The sequence below is a fragment of the Dendrobates tinctorius genome, unplaced genomic scaffold (genome assembly GCF_039654945.1).
Source record: "Dendrobates tinctorius isolate UK_male_01 unplaced genomic scaffold, ASM3965494v1 ptg000028l, whole genome shotgun sequence".
Lineage (NCBI taxonomy): Eukaryota > Metazoa > Chordata > Amphibia > Anura > Dendrobatidae > Dendrobates > Dendrobates tinctorius.
The window spans coordinates 32521532-32539374 of NW_027361696.1; the positions used below are offsets into that span (position 1 = coordinate 32521532).

A 17843-nucleotide genomic window follows, 5' to 3' on the forward strand; every position below is an offset into this window, starting at 1 on the left:
CTGTGTATATACATTACTGATCCTGTAATGATCCTGAGTTACATCCTATATTATACTCCAGAGCTGCACTCACTATTCTGCTGGTGCAGTCACTGTGTACAGACATTACATTACTGATCCTGAGTTACATCCTGTATTATACCCCAGAGCTGCACTCATTAGTCTGCTGGTGCAGTCACTGTGTACATACATTACATTACTGATCCTAAGTAACATCCTATATTATACTCGAGAGCTGCACTCACTATTCTGCTGGTGCAGTCACTGTGTACATACATTACTGATCCTGAGTTACATCCTGTATTATACTCCAGAGCTGCACTCACTATTCTGCTGGTGCAGTCACTGTGTACATACATTACATTACTGATCCTGAGTTACATCCTGTATTATACTCCAGAGCTGCACTCACTATTCTGCTGGTGCAGTCACTGTGTACATACATTACATTACTGATCCTGAGTTACATCCTGTATTATACTCCAGAGCTGCACTCACTATTCTGCTGGTGCAGTCACTGTGTACATACATTACATTACTGATCCTGAGTTACATCCTGTATTATACTCCAGAGCTGCACTCACTATTCTGCTGGTGCCGTCACTGTGTACATACATTACATTACTGATCCTGAGTTACATCCTGTATTATACTCCAGAGCTGCACTCACTATTCTGCTGGTGCAGTCATCATTTTGCCTGATATATAATGAATCAGGGGGCTCATTGATGGGCTGTGACCCTTGTAAATCATCTGATCGTGAGGGACCGGGTCCTATTCTTATAACGATAAACCGGGAACATTAGCCATCATTAGAATCAAAAATGGCATAAACTTCATGGGGTTAATATTCAAACAAGAATGCAAAGTATTTGCAAAGTTTCTCAACATCCCATGTAAATCTCCTTCCTGAAATAACCTTATACGTGATACTGGGGATTAAGGATTCAGCTCCAATTTTTATAGGAATGTCAGCACACATAAACAATGAGCAGACAGAGTGTGCTATGTGATAAAAGTATCAGGGAACGGCTGTTGTAACCTGATGACGTATCGTGCACCATTACGCATTCAGTCATTAGTAATAAAGGAAGTATTTCACTACTGCATCATGCAGAGGGATCAGACGTATGCTTCTTTGAAATTGTATTGACACCTTCTTCACCCAGGTCAGAGTAATGGTGGCGCCTAAGTAATAAGAACATCTAATACCACTGATCCGGCACCAGGCGGAAACGCCAGGAGCTGCATTACCGGAAATGTGCTCTGGGGTTCATATAAATGATTTCCCGAAACCTGGAAAGTATATAGCAGTATTCATCTATATCAACCATAGTAAACAGTTAGGTCCAGAAATATTGGAACTGTGACACAATTTTGGCATTTTATCTTTTTACCAAAACATATTCATGATCCAGTTCTATAATCAGTCTGGGCTTAAAGTGCCGAATCTCAGCTTTAATTTGCAGGTATTGACATCCTAAAAGGAGTTGGGGTTTAGGAAATACAGCTTTTTAACCCCTTTACCCCCAAGGGTGGTTTGCACGTTCATGACCAATTACAATTCTGACCACTGTACATTTATGAGGTCATAACTCTGAAACGCTTCCATGGATCCCGGTGATTGTAGCACTGTTTTCTCGTGACATATTGCACTTCATGTTAGTGGTAAAATTTCATTCATATAACTTGCGTTTATTTGTGAAAAAAGCGGAAATTTGGCGAAAATTTTGAAAATTTCGCAATTTTCCAACTTTGAATTTTTATGCCCTTAAATCACAGAGATATGTGTAGAAAAATATATATATATATCTTCTTGCACGGTTGAGAATCAAAAAGTAAAAGCAATGTTGAGGATAAAATAAATCTTGTTTTTAATTGTTCATTCAAAAAGTGATTACAAAAATGAAGAAAAGTAAGTTCATGACATGCAGTAATTATTTGAAGAGAAAACGAGCATTGTTCTTACATATAGTCTTGAGCAGCTGTCCGGGTGTTCGAGAGTCTCAAGGGATATGAGATCTCCTGAACAAGAGTTAGGCCGGCTTTATATACTATTCTGACCTATAAACTACAACCACATATGGTGGCTTGCCACTATGTTCATAACTTCTTCCATATTAAGTGAACCCTAGTTATTTTAAACAATATGCATACAGTTATTTATGCATTACCTTAGTCTGAGATATTTAAGCCTAAAGTCTGAGATCTTTAGAACCATTCATTATCTCTAAATAGTCACATTTTGACAGCTTTGACTATTTTGACCTATACATTTGACAAGAGAGACAGCTGTGTGAGCCAAGGCACTCAGAATAAGTCAGTCACTTCTCTAAAGTAAGCAAAGCCTGTTAACTATATTCTGTATGAGAGAATTAATCTATATATTTTTTTATTATAGAAATACTGATATTTTACAGTCCCCCCTGATTATGATTTGAGACATATCATAATCAATCCTAACTCATTCTCTCACCATTCGTATCACATTCATTCTTTATTCTGAAAACCTTGTATCACCATCTGCCCTGAATGTCATCTGAATTTTCAAACCTATTGTAAAAACAAAAATTAGATCAGAGAGTTATATTTTTTCGTTTTAACATCTCTCTTAAAATATCATCTTCCTTTTTCATTTCTATCTTTATATTCTTATAAATTCTCCTAATTTTACACATAATAATTATTTGATATATTATACACAGCAAAACTATGATAAATAAAATAACAATCGGATTAGACAATACATTTCCTGCTGCCATTTTCGCTGAAGACTGTGACCAACTAGTTACAGATTTTCCTAAATTTCTCCACCAAGATGAGCCTGACATACTCGTCCATTCATGTTCAATATCATTTAGATTACCTTGTTCATGTCTAAATACAATTTCAGCTTCTTTTAATTGTTTTGTCAGCAGATTTAATAAACCCTTGTCTTTCTTTATTTCATTTGTCCACAAATCCCAAGGGAATTTATTGACTTGTGACAAATTGAACTGGATCGGAAGGATTTTCAGACGTCTTGAGCCTATTGACGTAATATTAATACTTCCTTCCTTTTTTGTGAGAGTTTTAACATTTCCCTCAATACAATATAAACCCATTGTCAGATTTTCGACATGTACACAAGATGAGAAGAATGCAGAAACTGCTTCTTTTCCTGACATGACCTGGAAACAAGTTTTGTTAGCGCTTACTGGTGTCACCAAGTCATGTATCGTGTGGACATTCTCAACTCTGGCATGACAAGAAATATGATTATGGAAACATGAATGATAAATGACTTTATCCTGTCCAGGTAGACACATTACCTTGGAAACAAAATTTAAGCATGACGAAATGTCTAATTGTTCAATGTTTGTACCATCAAATGCAAAATCTGTGTACTGTAATTGATAATATAACAATTGTGTAGGGCTGACAGGAATTCCCAGAACACCCATAGGAACCAGGGTTTCTTCTCTTCCTGACACTGGAATCAATGATGTTCCTACACAAATGTTCTGTTCACATCCTAACCACTTATTTACCCACAAATCTGTATGGTTTAACGCAAAGTTATATTCTATGGGCAAATTTCTTATTAGCCCTAAAGGGGTAATTCCACTTTGTAAGGCTTGTGCAATCATTTTCAGATTGGTGGAATATTCAATCTGAATTTCTAGACATGTTTTGGCCACTTGAGATTCCTGTTCACTTTCCATTAAAGCTAAAGTAGCATCCTGAAGATGTGATACAGAAGATCCCAATACAGTAGCAGTGTTCAAAACCATCTTTTCAAGGACTTGATTCAAGCTTTTCTGAATCTTTACCCCTTTTCCTCCAATATACCCAATATTTTCCAGATCTGATTTAAGTGTATGAATGTCCATAGTGTTAATTAAACTTCCTACTGTTCCTAATCCCCCCAAAATACCTTCAAACACTCCCCTCTTACTTCTAACCTGTGTTGAAGTTCTTTTCCCAAACCATTGTTCTATTCCCATCTCCATGTTAGTGAGATGTGGTTGACACTGGGGATATCTAGAAGAGATTTTCCAGTTAGACATGTTAAAGGTCCATACCATGGTCAGAAACACTCCATCTCGTAACAGAGGTTTAATTTGGAACTGATTGATCTGAAAAGGAGTAGATGGTTGAAATCTTGTCTGTGTGCATACATTATCTACTGCTGACCATATATTTACCTTTACATCTCTACATTGTTTGTAGTTATATTTCATTAAAATGCAACATTGGTAAAGTCCAGAATCCTTAGGAGATGGATTATCTACAGAAAAAATAAAATCCTTATTTAACCATCTCACGTTACCGGATTGACCTCTGTGTATAACATTTGTTGGACCATTTGAAAAACTTCCCAAAAATGATTTATCTTTGGTCCATATTAACAAAGATTCTGAAGGTAGCTCTAACCTCGTGTTGCATTTTAATAATAAAGGAGACATATTTTCTTGACTATATACTGCTTGTGGTGTAACCCTTACTTCTGGAGCTATAGTATTTGAAACTGTAAAAACTACAGATACCTGTACTTGTACTGGTTCTCTGGTTATCTGAAAATTCCATGTTTTTACCCAATCCTCGTCTCCTTCTGTAATAGAAAGAAATGCAGGATCTAAAACTTTCCCAAATAGTTGTGTCCTTAACCAAGCATCTGTCTTGGATGTTTCAACTTTCCCTTTTGCGATCATATCATTTGTAATATCTCCTGACCACACAGCTCTCTCTTCACCTCTTATCTCTATATTCCAGAATAACACATCTGTAGGACTACATTCCCATGTGCCTGTCTTATTATTGTGTATATAATCTCCTTGTAACTGTGTGAACTTCGTCTTAGGTCCTGTGGCTGCATGTAATATTATGTCAGTGTCATGTATGAAGTGTAGCTCAATACAGCATTTTGCACCAAAACCCATGCAAATGTTTCCAGTAATATCTACTGAATCGTCCGGTATGTCCTCATCTATTAAGCTTTGTAGATTCGTTCCTCTTGGTTTCCTTGGATGTAAAGTTCCTTTGAAAAGTTCCTTCACTTCACTAGTATTTGTTCCATGGTGTGAAATATCTTCAGCGTAGATCACAGTTGAAACAGTACAAAACAGCAGAAATGTGATTCCCATCAGATAGTAGCTTTTCCTGGGAAATGTCTTTTTCTCCTGAAGGATTGGTGTTGAATCCCTTCCATCAAGGACGTGGAGTTTCGTATTCCAGTTCTTATTGGAATCCATTTCTTCCTAAAAGAAATGCAGTATCATTATTTTGCAATATACAGTTTGCATTGATCAACATGTACCCACAATTTTTGTTGTCTGCGGGTATTTTTAACCACCTTAGATGCTCGTTGCACAAGAATCATCACTTGTCCCATGGTTTCGATAATTTCAAAGGGACCTTCCCAATTACTTTCCCAAGGTCCATTCTTCCTGAAAGTTTTAATCATCACTAGAGCCCCTTTCTTGAATTTGGATACATATGGTGGCTCCATTCTCTGCATTCTTGATGCAGCATGTGGAAGAATCGTTTTCAAATTTTCCTGCAACAATTGCAACCATTTGGACCTTGCAACAGCATCTTTTTGTGGTGTAGACAAAAATGGTTCATGAGGAAAAATCAATGGCATTTTTCTTCCTGTCATCAGTTCAAAAGGAGTAAACTGAGTTGTGGCAGAGGTTGTTCCTCTTACACTCAACAGTACAAAAGGTACTGCATCAACCCAAGTATTGCCTTTGTCCAATAACATCTTGGCAATTCTGGATTTTATTGTTCTATTCATAATTTCCACAATACCAGCAGACTGTGGATGGTAGGGTACATGAAACTGTTGTCGTACCCCTAGAATAGCACAAACGGCTTGCATGATTTTTCCTGTAAAGTGACTTCCTCGATCAGAGGTGATCATTCTTGGGATCCCCCAAGTACAAAAGACATGATTAACTAATGCTCTAGCTGTAGACAAAGCATCATCTTTCCTGACAGGTAAAATTTCAACCCACTTAGAAAAAACATCTACCACAACCAATGCATACCTGAGACCATTTTTACCTGATGGTAACGGTCCAATGTAGTCGATTTGTAACGTAGACCATGGACCATCTACAGGTGCGATTCGGAGTAGTGGCGGTTTCTGTCCTTTTGGTCTTGGATTAATTTGGGCACAAATGAGACATGATTGAACAACACTTTGCACTGTCTCTTCCATCTTTTCCCAGTAAAATTTCTCTCTGAGAATGCCTAACAATTTTTGTTGGCCCAAATGACCCAAACTTTCATGATTGTATTTTGTGAACTCAACCTGTAGATGTCTTGGGACAACAGGACGCAACTCCCCGTTTAAGTCATGACACAAAACCCCGTTTTCACAAACAAAGGGAGGTTTTGGATCAACCCGGGAAGCAACAAGAGATGAGTCTTTTCCTTGTTCTTCCGCAAAAGAAGGGATATGCGTGTCTGTTCTTTGAACTGCTGAAACCTCGAGAGGTTCAGGTTCAAACACCTCTTCTCCTGTCAGGGCTGCCTCTTTGGCTAGCATATCTGCGGTTGCATTTCCAACAGATAATTCATCATCAGATTTTTTATGGGCCGGAACCTTGACAATAGCAAAACCATTAGGGTTTTTTGATGCTATCCTGAAAATTGTCTTCAGTGTGTCACTGTGAACAAGAGTCTTATTAGATGAATCTACATAACCTCTTTTTTCCCAAACTGACAAGTAATCTGTCAGTGATCTTACAACATAAGAGCTATCACTGTAGATCACAATGGGACACTGATCATCTGCTTCATTCAGCTGTAGTACCATTTTTACTGCTTCTAGCTCTGCTCTTTGAGCTGAAAAATGACTCGGTAATTTGTGCTTCACAACCTGTCCTCTTTTGGGATAAAAAATGGCATATCCTGAATAATAGTGCCCATCTGAATAGAATCTGGAACCATCTACAAAAATTGGTTCGTCTGTTACCTCTGCTTTCCGTCTGAAAAGTGATGGACTTGGATCCTGAAAAGACTGTAAACAATCATGAGTTTGTCCTTCATATTGCATCAGCTGAGGAAGAACATATTTGGCCTTGTAATCTACCTCAATTTGTTTGGGAGACAATGACAATAACCAATGAGCAAATCTCTGATGTGACACACCTGGGATATTATTCTCAAAGAGAAGTTTTAGTGTAGAATGAGGAGTTTGCAAAATGATTTTGTTGAACCCGACAATATGTTCGGTTGCTTTGACTGCAAAGTACACACCTACCAAGTGTCTTGCACAGGTCTCAAAACCTTTTTCAACAGGTGAGAGAAGTTTTGAAAAATAGCCCAAAATTCTCCACTCTTCTCCCTGTAATTGCAGTAATACAGCAGAAACAGATGTTCCTGATGTATGCACTTGCAAAGCAAATGGAGCCGAAGGATCTACTGTGGACAAAGCAGGTGCATTTTGTAAATTCATTTTCAATTGTTCAAATGAGGTTTGCTGTTCATCACCCCAAGGACCAAAGTAATCACTGTTTTCACCTTTCAAAAGATCATATAAAGATCTGGCCTTATCTGCAAAATTCTCAATGAAATCCCTTGAATAATTCATAAGACCTAAAAAATGTCTCAATGCCTTGTGTGATGTCGGAATTGGTAGGGAAGCAATTGCCTCAATTCTTTCCTGCAGTGGCTGCCTTTTTCCTGGACTCAACAGCACCCCTAAAAATCTGACCTCAGTCTGCATCAATTTGACCTTTTTGGTGTTCAATTTCAACCCTGCATCATGCAGCAACTCAAACAATTCTGTCAGAAGAGAAACATGTGTCTCTTTATCCTCTGTAGACAATAAAATATCATCCACATATTGCAGAATGCAATCAGGCCTCGAAAATCTGGATAATACCTTTGCCAATGCCTGATGAAAAACACTAGGTGACAAATGTGCTCCTTGAGGTAACCTGCAAAACAGATATTGCTCGTCCAAGAAAGTAAATGCAAACTTATACTGACAACTCTTTTCAAGAGGTATACTGAAAAAACCATTGCTAATGTCCAGTACAGAAAAGTATTTGGCCTTTGCATTTAACCTTGCCATCATGTCATGAGTATCTGCCACAATTGGTGCGACATTGGGTGTATGCTTATTGAACATCCGTAAATCCAATATCATTCGATAAGAACCATCAGATTTCAAAACACACCACAAAGGATTGTTACTTACAGAATTAGCCTTTCGGATAACACCTTGATCTAACAATTCCTGTATGATCTTTGACATAGAGTCAATTGATTCTGGAGGCAATTTATACTGACGCTGTGGCGGGGGATCACGCCCCTCCACATTCACGATAACGTCCTTCATTGTTCCAACCTGATTCCTGAACTGAGCCCAAAGAGAAGGAAAAAGCTGTACAATTTCTGTCAATACCTCGTCATCATTAGTGTCAGGCCACAAATGGTCAGATGACACCACATCATTCAAGCAAATACTTCCAACATGGCTATAATCATTAGGATCAATGACTACCGGTTTACAACCATTGGAATCTTTCCAGATCACTTGATTTCCTAGGTCAACTACCCATCCGAATTTCTGCATAAAATCTGTGCCAAGTATATTTTCAGAATCCCGACAATACCAGATGTCAATTTCTGTTTTGAAAGAACTAGGTATTTCCAAAATCACATTGGGAACTAAGGTTGCTTTAGTTCCACCTTTTCCACTGAAACCGACAATTGTACAAACTGGTGAATCTGGGTTTAGCTTCAAATCAAGGTTTGTAACACTTAACTGAGCTCCTGTGTCAATGAGAAATACAACATTCTGGCCTGCTAAACTTACTTTGATAAATGGTCTTCCACAGTCATCCAATGTAACTCGAGTCACAAATTCCAATGGATGTGGTACAGGAATAGTCTGTGATTGTCAGAAAGATGAAGGAGATGGGAGAAGACCAGTGTCCTTTTTAAAAGACCTTGGAATTCTATCCCTTGACTCTGTTTCCTTCACTGTCATCTCTCTGATCTGTCTGATTAATGGTGCATATGGTGACTGTGTTTGTCTGTTGGCAGTATGAGCAGGTGCAGATGATTGTAATGCAGGTGCGGAAGGTGTGGTGTATGATTTTGGCATGAGTCCGTTTTCCCTTCCAAGCTTACCTGTTCCTTGTGTACCCATCTCTGATTCTGCTCTCAAAAATTTCCTGCACTGCCACTTCAAGTGTCCAGGTATACCACAAAAATAACAATGGATATTGTTCCTTTGTGTAGTATTTTTACCTCTATGCTCAATGTAATCCCTGCTCTTGGAGAATACTGTGGCTCTAGGTTTCAGTTGACTGTCTTCCTTCTCATGAACTACCGCTATTTTAGCCTTGACCTGATTTTGTTTCATGGATCTCCTTATTCTGTCAATAAAAACTGTTGCTTCTTGCAATGATGGCTGAGTGTTAGCCAATTGCACTGAGGCAGGATCTAAGTACTTGAACTTCTTTACAAAAAATTTGATCATGGATGCTGGCTCTTCGTGAGGCCCGAGATCCATTACCATCCTATAGGCCTGTTCAAACTTTACCAAAAAAGAGAAAGGATCTTCAGAAATATTTGTTTGTAAACTCCCTAAAATATCAACTGTAGGCATGTCTTCTCCAGTTGTAAACAATACTAATTGTCTAAGTCTGTCTTCTTTTGTACTATGTGCCATTTCATTCTCATCATTTAATCTGGGTGTGGTCTGTAATCTTTTTCCCATATGTGAAGGTAACCAAACTTTGAATATTTTATTCTTTTGCTCATCATTCAGATTGTATTTGTCTGTGTTTGATTCAAAAGTGTCCGCATTATAAAAGGCATCCATCTTATCATTGTAATTTGGAATGTCTTTTACAATTTTCATTAGCTGATCGTGTATTTTCAGATTAATGCGTGCTGCTCTGTCATGTAATTTTTTCCGTTGTAATTCTACTGCCTCTAATTCCTCTACTGAAGCATCTGGATTTTGCATATTTGGTACAAATGATGAGGCAACACCGTCCTCCTGTTTACCTGTTGATCTTGTGTTAGCAGAAACCCTTTTTATATCTTGTCGTAATTTAGACAATAACTCTGTCCTGGTATCTATTTGATCTTCCAATTGTTCTATATGCTCTGACAAAATCAAACAATTTGGACAATCAAAGTAATCCCCGTCAGACTCTTGTGTGTCACCTGGTGTGTCAGTGTGATTAATGTCTTGTGTGACAATGCATGTTTTATAGGTGTTAGGTTCAGTTTTCTCAAAGACTAAGCTATTATACACATGAACTAGCTGCATAACATTCTGAAGTTTCCTTTGTAATTTTCTTACTGAGAAAAACCTTTTGTCAATTTTAACATTTTCTGCCTCACATTGATTATACAAACTAGACCATAATTGGGCATCCGTATGATTATGAACAAACTTGAAATCTATGTTACTTTTCTTAGCATAATCATGTATAAAATCCATTATATTTTTTCTCACCTATTGAGAGTCTTTCCCGTCAATGGATGGTCCTCTGTGTCCTTATGCAATCCTCAGATCTCCGTCTGGATGAGACGCATGCAGCTCTTTACGATCCTCACCCGTCGTCTTCAGGTTCAGTGTGATCCTTTGTGCCGTGAAATAGTGGAATTCCTGAGGAAGCTTGTACAACAGGTGGTTTTTAGCAGAGTTCGTGCTCCCCCCTTGCACAATCGAGGAAGGAATGCCAACCAAAATTAGCACAAAAGATCAGGCTGGCTACGGCTCGCCAAAATGTAGAAAAATATATATATATATCTTCTTGCACGGTTGAGAATCAAAAAGTAAAAGCAATGTTGAGGATAAAATAAATCTTGTTTTTAATTGTTCATTCAAAAAGTGATTACAAAAATGAAGAAAAGTAAGTTCATGACATGCAGTAATTATTTGAAGAGAAAACGAGCATTGTTCTTACATATAGTCTTGAGCAGCTGTCCGGGTGTTCGAGAGTCTCAAGGGATATGAGATCTCCTGAACAAGAGTTAGGCCGGCTTTATATACTATTCTGACCTATAAACTACAACCACATATGGTGGCTTGCCACTATGTTCATAACTTCTTCCATATTAAGTGAACCCTAGTTATTTTAAACAATATGCATACAGTTATTTATGCATTACCTTAGTCTGAGATATTTAAGCCTAAAGTCTGAGATCTTTAGAACCATTCATTATCTCTAAATAGTCACATTTTGACAGCTTTGACTATTTTGACCTATACATTTGACAAGAGAGACAGCTGTGTGAGCCAAGGCACTCAGAATAAGTCAGTCACTTCTCTAAAGTAAGCAAAGCCTGTTAACTATATTCTGTATGAGAGAATTAATCTATATATTTTTTTATTATAGAAATACTGATATTTTACAATATGGCACACAAAAAACGTAAAAAATAACATTTCCCACATGTTTACTTTACATCAGCACAATTTTGGCACCAAATTTTTTTTTGTTAGGAAGTTATAAGGGTTAAAAGTTGACCAGCGATTTCTCAATTTTGCAACACCATTTTATTTTTACGGACCACATCACATTTGAAGTCACTTTGAGGGGTCTATATGATAGAAACTACCCAAAGTGACACCATTCTAAAAACTGCAACCCTCAAGGTGCTCAAAACCACATTCAGGAAGTTTATTAACCCTTCAGGTGCTTCACAGGAATTTTTTGAATGTTTAAAAAAAAAATGAACATTTAATTTTTTTTCACTAAAAAATATTTCATGTCCAATTTTTTTTATTTTAACAAGGGTAAAAGGAGAAATTGGACTGCAAAAGTTATTGTGCAATTTGTCCTGAGTACATATCTGATGCCGGATATGTGGAGGGAACCACTGTTTCGGCGCATGGCAGAGCTCAGAAGGGAAGGAGCGCCGTTTGACTTTTTCAATGTAAAATTGGCTGGAATTCAGATCGGACGCCATGTCACGTTTGGAGAGCCCCTGAAATGCCAAAACAGTGGAAACCCCCCACAAATGACACCATTTTGGAAACTAGACCCCCCAAGGAACTTATCTAGATGTGTGGTGAGAACTTTGAACCTCCCAGGGTTTCACAGAAGTTTATAACGCACAGCCGTAAAACTAAAAAATCACATTTTTTCCACAAAAATGATCTTTTCACCCCCAATTTTTATTTTCCCAAGGGTAACAGGATCCCAAAAGTTATTGTGCAATTTGTCCTGAGTACGCTGATACCCCACATGTGGGGGTAAACCACTATTTGGGCGCATGGCAGAGCTCGGAAGAGATGCAGCGCCATTTTACTTTTTTGGTTGGAATGGGGATCGGACGCCATGCCGCGTTTGGAAAGCCCCTGATGTGCCTAAACAGTGGAAGCCCCCAACAAATGACACAATTTTGGAAACTAGACCCCCCAAGGAACTTATCTAGATGTGTGTTGAGCACTTTGAACCCCCAAGAGCTTCACAGAAGTTTATAACGCCCGGGCGTGAAAATAAAAAAAATCATATTTTTTCCACAAACATGATGTTTTAGTCCCCAATTTTTTTATTTTCCCAAGGGTAACAAAAGAAATTGGACCCCAAAAGTTGTAGTCCAATTTGTCCTGAGTACGCTGATACCCCATATGTGTGAGAAAACTACTGTATGGGCACACTTCGGGGCTCGGGAGGGAAGTAGTGACGTTTTGGAATGCAGACTTTGATGGAATGGGGATCGGACGCCATGCCGCGTTTGGAAAGCCCCTGATGTGCCTAAACAGTGGAAACCCCCAACAAATGACACAATTTTGGAAACTACACCCCCCCACGGAACTTATCTAGATGTGTGGTGAGCACTTTGAACCCCCCCCCAGTGCTACACAGAAGTTTATAACGCCCGGGTGTGAAAATAAAAAAATCATTTTTTTCCACAAAAATGATATTTTTGCCCCCAACTTGTTATTTTCCGAAGGGTAACAGGAGAAATTGGACCCCAAAAGTTGTTTTGCAATTTGTCCTCAGTAGGCTGATACTCCATATGTGGGGGTAAAACACTGTTTGGGCGCATGGCAGAGCTTGGAAGGGAAGGAGCACCATTTGACTTTTTCAATGCAGAATTGGCTGGAATTGAGATCAGACGCCATGTTGCGTTTGGAGAGCACCTGATGTGCTTAAACAGTGGAAACCCCCCCAATTATAACTCCAACCCTAACCTCAACACACCCCTAACCCTAATCGTAGCCCTAACCCTAGCCCTAACCCTAGCCCTAACCCTAGCCCTAACTCTAACCCTAGCCCTAACAGGACGCAGTCAAAAGGACGCAGGCGCCGCCAAAACGCATACTGTGCACGGCCTGCGTCCTCAGTGATAAAGATAGGGGACGCATGACGCATGCAGCATCTTGCTCCCGGAGGCGGAGCTACTGACGGAGGCACGGCTGGGGGCGGGGCTTAGCGGCGGCCGTGCGCAGGCCGATGCTGCGGCCTTTAACGCAAATGTGAAACTGGCCTAAAAGACGCTTTTTATTGTAAAAATAGTTTTTGCATCACCACATTTTGAGAGCTATAATTTTTCCGTATTCTGACCCACCGAGTCATGTGAGGTCTTATTCTTTGCGGGACGAGTTGCCGTTTTTATTGGTATCATTTTCAGGCACGTGACACTTTTTGATCGCATTTTATTCCGATTTTTGGGACGCAGAATGAACAAAAAAACAGCATTTCATGAATTTCTTTTGGGGGGTGCGTTTACACCGTTCTGTGTGCGGTAAAATTGATAAAGCAGTTTTATTCTTCGGGTCAGTACGATTACAGCGATACCTCATTTATGTCTTTTTTTATGTTTTGTCGCTTTTATGCAATGAAAACAATTTTATATAAAAAATAATTATTTTTGCATCACTTTATTCTGCGAGCTCTAACTTTTTTATTGTTTCGCTGATGATGCTGTATGGCAGCTCGTTTTTTTCGGTGAAAGATGACGTTTTCAGCGGTACCATGGTTATATATATCCGTCTTTTTGATCGCGTGTTATTGCACTTTTTGTTCGGCAGTATAATAAAGCATTATTTTTTGCTTTGTTTTTTTATTTTTTAAGGGGTTCGCTAAAGGGATTAACTAACCTTTTATAGGGTGGGTCGTTACGGACGCGGCGATACTAAATATGTGTACTTTTATTGTTTTTTTTGTTTCCAAAAAATGAATTTATTAGGGAATATTTTTTTTTTTCAATTTATTTAGCAATTTTTTTTTTTATAAATTATTTTTACACTTTTTTTTTTTTTTAACTTTATTACATTGTCCCGGGGGGGGACATCACTGTCGTGCCAGATCGCTGATCTGACACGTCACACAGTGCTGCGACAGATCAGCGATCTGACACAGGCACTGCAGCAGGCTTCTTCATGCCTGCGCCACCCTGCAGGCCCCCGAAGGCCCCTGCCACCATAATGGATCCGGGGACCTGCAGGGAAGGAGGCCCCTGCAGCAGCGCTGCACATCGCACTGCTGCAGGGGTCACCCTGGCACACTGATCGCAGTGTGCCAGGGGTTAACGTGCCGGGGGCGGTCCGTGACCGCCTCTGACACATAGTGCCGGGTGTCAGCTGTGATAATCAGCTGACACCCAGCCGCGATCAGCGGCGCTCCCCCCCGTGAGTGTCGCTGATCGCGATGACGTACTATCCCGTCCCCAGTCATAGGGGCCTGGGTCCCATGGACGGGATAGTACGTCAGATGTCAGGAAGTGGTTAAAGGAGTCCAAAAATAATTGGACAATTATCTCAAAAGCACTTTAATGGGCTGCATCATTTTTTCTCTTTAATCCATCATCAATAAAGCAGGTAAATGTACTGGAGCTGATTCCAGGTGTGGCATTTGCATTTGGAAGCTGTTGTTGTGAACCCACAACATACGGACAAAGAAGATTTCAATGGAAGAGAAACAGACCATTATTAGGCTGAAAAAAAGAAGAAATCCATCAGAGAGATAGCGGAAATATTAAGAGTGGCCACATCATCTGCTAGGTACATTCTGTAGAAAAAAAAGAGAGCGCACTGGCGAGCTTGGGAACTCAAAATGGTCTGGATATCCACAGAAGACAACAGTGGTGGATGATCACAGAATCCTTTCCATGGTGAAAACCCCTTCACAACATCCACCAAAGTGAAGAACACTCTCCAGGAAGTCGCTGTCTCAGTATCTAAGTCCAGCATAAAATGAAGATGTCATAAGAGCAAATACAGAGGGGTCATCACAAGGTGCAAACCATTAATCGGCCTGAAAATAAGCCAGATTGGACTTTGCCAAAACATGTCTAAAGAAGCCACCCAGTTCTGGGAATGCAAAACTAAGATCAACCTGTACCGGAATAATGGGAAGAAGAAAGTCTGGAGAAGGCTTGGAATGGCTCCAAATCTTCGGCACACACTAGGTAACACATGGTAGAGGTGGTGTAATGGCGCAGGCATGCATCGCTTCCATTAGCGCCAAGTTGCTAGTGGTTATTGATGAGGTGACTGAAGACAGAAGCAGCGGGATGAATCCTGTGTGTACAGGGCGATACTTTCTGTTCAGATTCATCCATATGCAGCAATCCAGGCCCACACCTGTTGCTTGCCACAGGTGAGTCTAAACGAGCATCACATGCTTGAAACAAAGTTCTTTGCTCACATTTTTTGGGGAGTTGTCAACAATATTGTCTCGCACATTTTTTGAGTTTAACCCCTTAGCGGCAGAGCCAATTTGCAGCTTAATGACCAGGCCAATTTTTACAATTCTGACCACTGTCCTTTTATGAGGTTATAGCTCTGGAACGCTTTAATGGATCCCGCTGATTCTGAGAATATTTTTTCGTGACATATTGTACTTCATGTTAGTGGTAAAATTTCTTCGATAAGTCTTGTGTTTATTTATGAAACAACGGAAATATGGCGAAAATTTTGAAAATTTTGCAATTTTAAAACTTTAAATTATTATGCCCTTAAATCAGAGAGATGTGTCACACAAATTTCTTAATAAATAACATTTCCCACATGTCTACTTTACATCAGCACAATTTTGGAAGCAAAATTTTTTTTGTTAGGAAGTTATAAGGATTAAAAGTTGACCAGCGATTTCTCATTTTTCCAACAAAATTTACAAAACCATTTTTTTTAGGGACCACATCATATTTAAAGTCATTTTGAGGGGTGTACATGACAGAAAATACCCAAAAGTGGCACCATTCTAAAAACTAGACCCCTCAAGGTGCTCAAAACCACATTCAAGAAGTTTATTAACCCTTTAAGTGCTTCACAGGAACTAAAGCAATGTGGAAGGAAAAAATTAACATTTAACTTTTTTTTGCAAAAAATTTACTTCAGAACCAATTTTTTTTATTTTCACAAGTGTTAAAAGAGAAAATCAACCACAAAATTTGTTGTACAATTTCTCCTGAATACGCCGATACCCCATATGTGAGGGTAAACCACTTTTTCAGCACACGGCAGAGCTCGCAAGGGATGGAGCGCCGTTTGACTTTTTCAACGCAGAATTGGCTGGAATTGAGATCGGATGCCATGTTGCGTTCGGAGAGCCCTTAATGTGCCTAAACAGTGGAAAACTCCAACAAGTGACCCCATTTTGGAAACTAGACCCATTAAGGAACTTATCTAGATGTGTGGTGAGCACTTTGAACCTTCAAGTGCTTCACAGAAGTTTATAACGTAGAGCCGTGAAAATAAGAAATCCATTTTTTTTCCACAAAAATGATCTTTTCGCCCCCAAATTTTTATTTTTACAAGGGTAACAGGAGAAATCATACCCCCACAGTTATTGTGCGATTTGTCCTGAGTATGCCGATACCCCATATGTGGGGGGCAATTACTGTTTGGGCGCATGGGAGAGCTTGGAAGGGAAGGAGTGCCATTTTGGAATGCAGACTTTGATGGAATGGTCTGCGGGCATCATGTTGCGTTTGCAGAGCCCCTGATGGGCCTAAACAGTGGAAACCCCCAACAAGTGATCCCATTTTGGAAACTAGACTCATTAAGGAACTTATCTAGATGTGGGGTGAGCACTTTGAACCTTCAAGTGCTTCACAGAAGTTTATAACGTAGAGCCGTGAAAATAAAAAATCCATGTTTTTCCCACAAAAATGATCTTTTCGCCCCTAAATTTTTATTTTTACAAGTGTAACAGGAGAAACCATACCCCCAAAGTTGTTGTGCGATTTGTCCTGAGTATGCCGATACCCCATATGTGGGGGGGAACCACTGTTTGGGCGCATGGGAGAGCTCGAAAGGGAAGGAGTGCCATTTTGGAATGCAGACTTTGATGGAATGGTCTGCAGGCATCATGTTGCGTTTGCAGAGCCCCTGATGGGCCTAAACAGTGGAAACCCCCCACAAGTGACCCCATTTTGGAAATTAGACCCCCTAAGGAACTTATCTAGACCCCCAAGAGCTTCACAGAAGTTTATAAACGCAGAGCCGTGAAAATAAAAAGTCTTTTTTATTTCCACAAAAGTGATTTTTTAGACCCCAATTTTTAGACCCCCAAAGTTGGTAAATAGTGGAAACCCCTCAATTCTTGCTCCAACCTTAACCCCAACACACCCCTAACCCTAATCCCAACCCTAACCCTAATCCCAACCCTAATCCCTAATCCTAATTCTAACCCTAATCCTAGTTCGCCCTAACCCTAATTCTAACCCTAGTCCTAACCCGAGCCCTAACCCCAGCCCTAACCCTAGCCTTAACCCTAGCCCTAACCCTAATGGAAAACTGAAAAAAAAATATTTTCTTATTTCATTATGTTTGCCTATATAAGGGGGTGAGAAACGGGGGGGTTATGTACTATTTTTTTTATTTTGATCACTATGATCATTTATCATAGTGACCAAAATAATGA

At 39.5% G+C, this 17843-nt stretch overlaps 1 protein-coding gene across 1 annotated transcript; it reads right to left on the reverse strand.

The window, feature by feature from the left end:
- Positions 1 to 1849: 1849 nt before the first annotated feature.
- On the reverse strand, positions 1850 to 11334 carry LOC141085262 (uncharacterized). The gene is made up of 2 exons (XM_073570529.1): positions 10475 to 11334; positions 1850 to 5240 (listed from the first exon to the last, which is right to left on the reverse strand). The coding sequence occupies exon 2, from the start codon at positions 5232 to 5234 to the stop codon at positions 2577 to 2579; it is 2658 nt and encodes an 885-aa protein (XP_073426630.1). The 5' UTR covers positions 5235 to 5240; positions 10475 to 11334; the 3' UTR covers positions 1850 to 2576.
- Between the last annotated feature and the right edge of the window lie 6509 nt (positions 11335 to 17843).

What these genes read in the sequence shown, in the direction of transcription:
- LOC141085262 (XM_073570529.1), bottom strand. Translation starts at nt 5,234, where the DNA reads ATGGATTCCAATAAGAACTGGAATACGAAACTCCACGTCCTTGATGGA.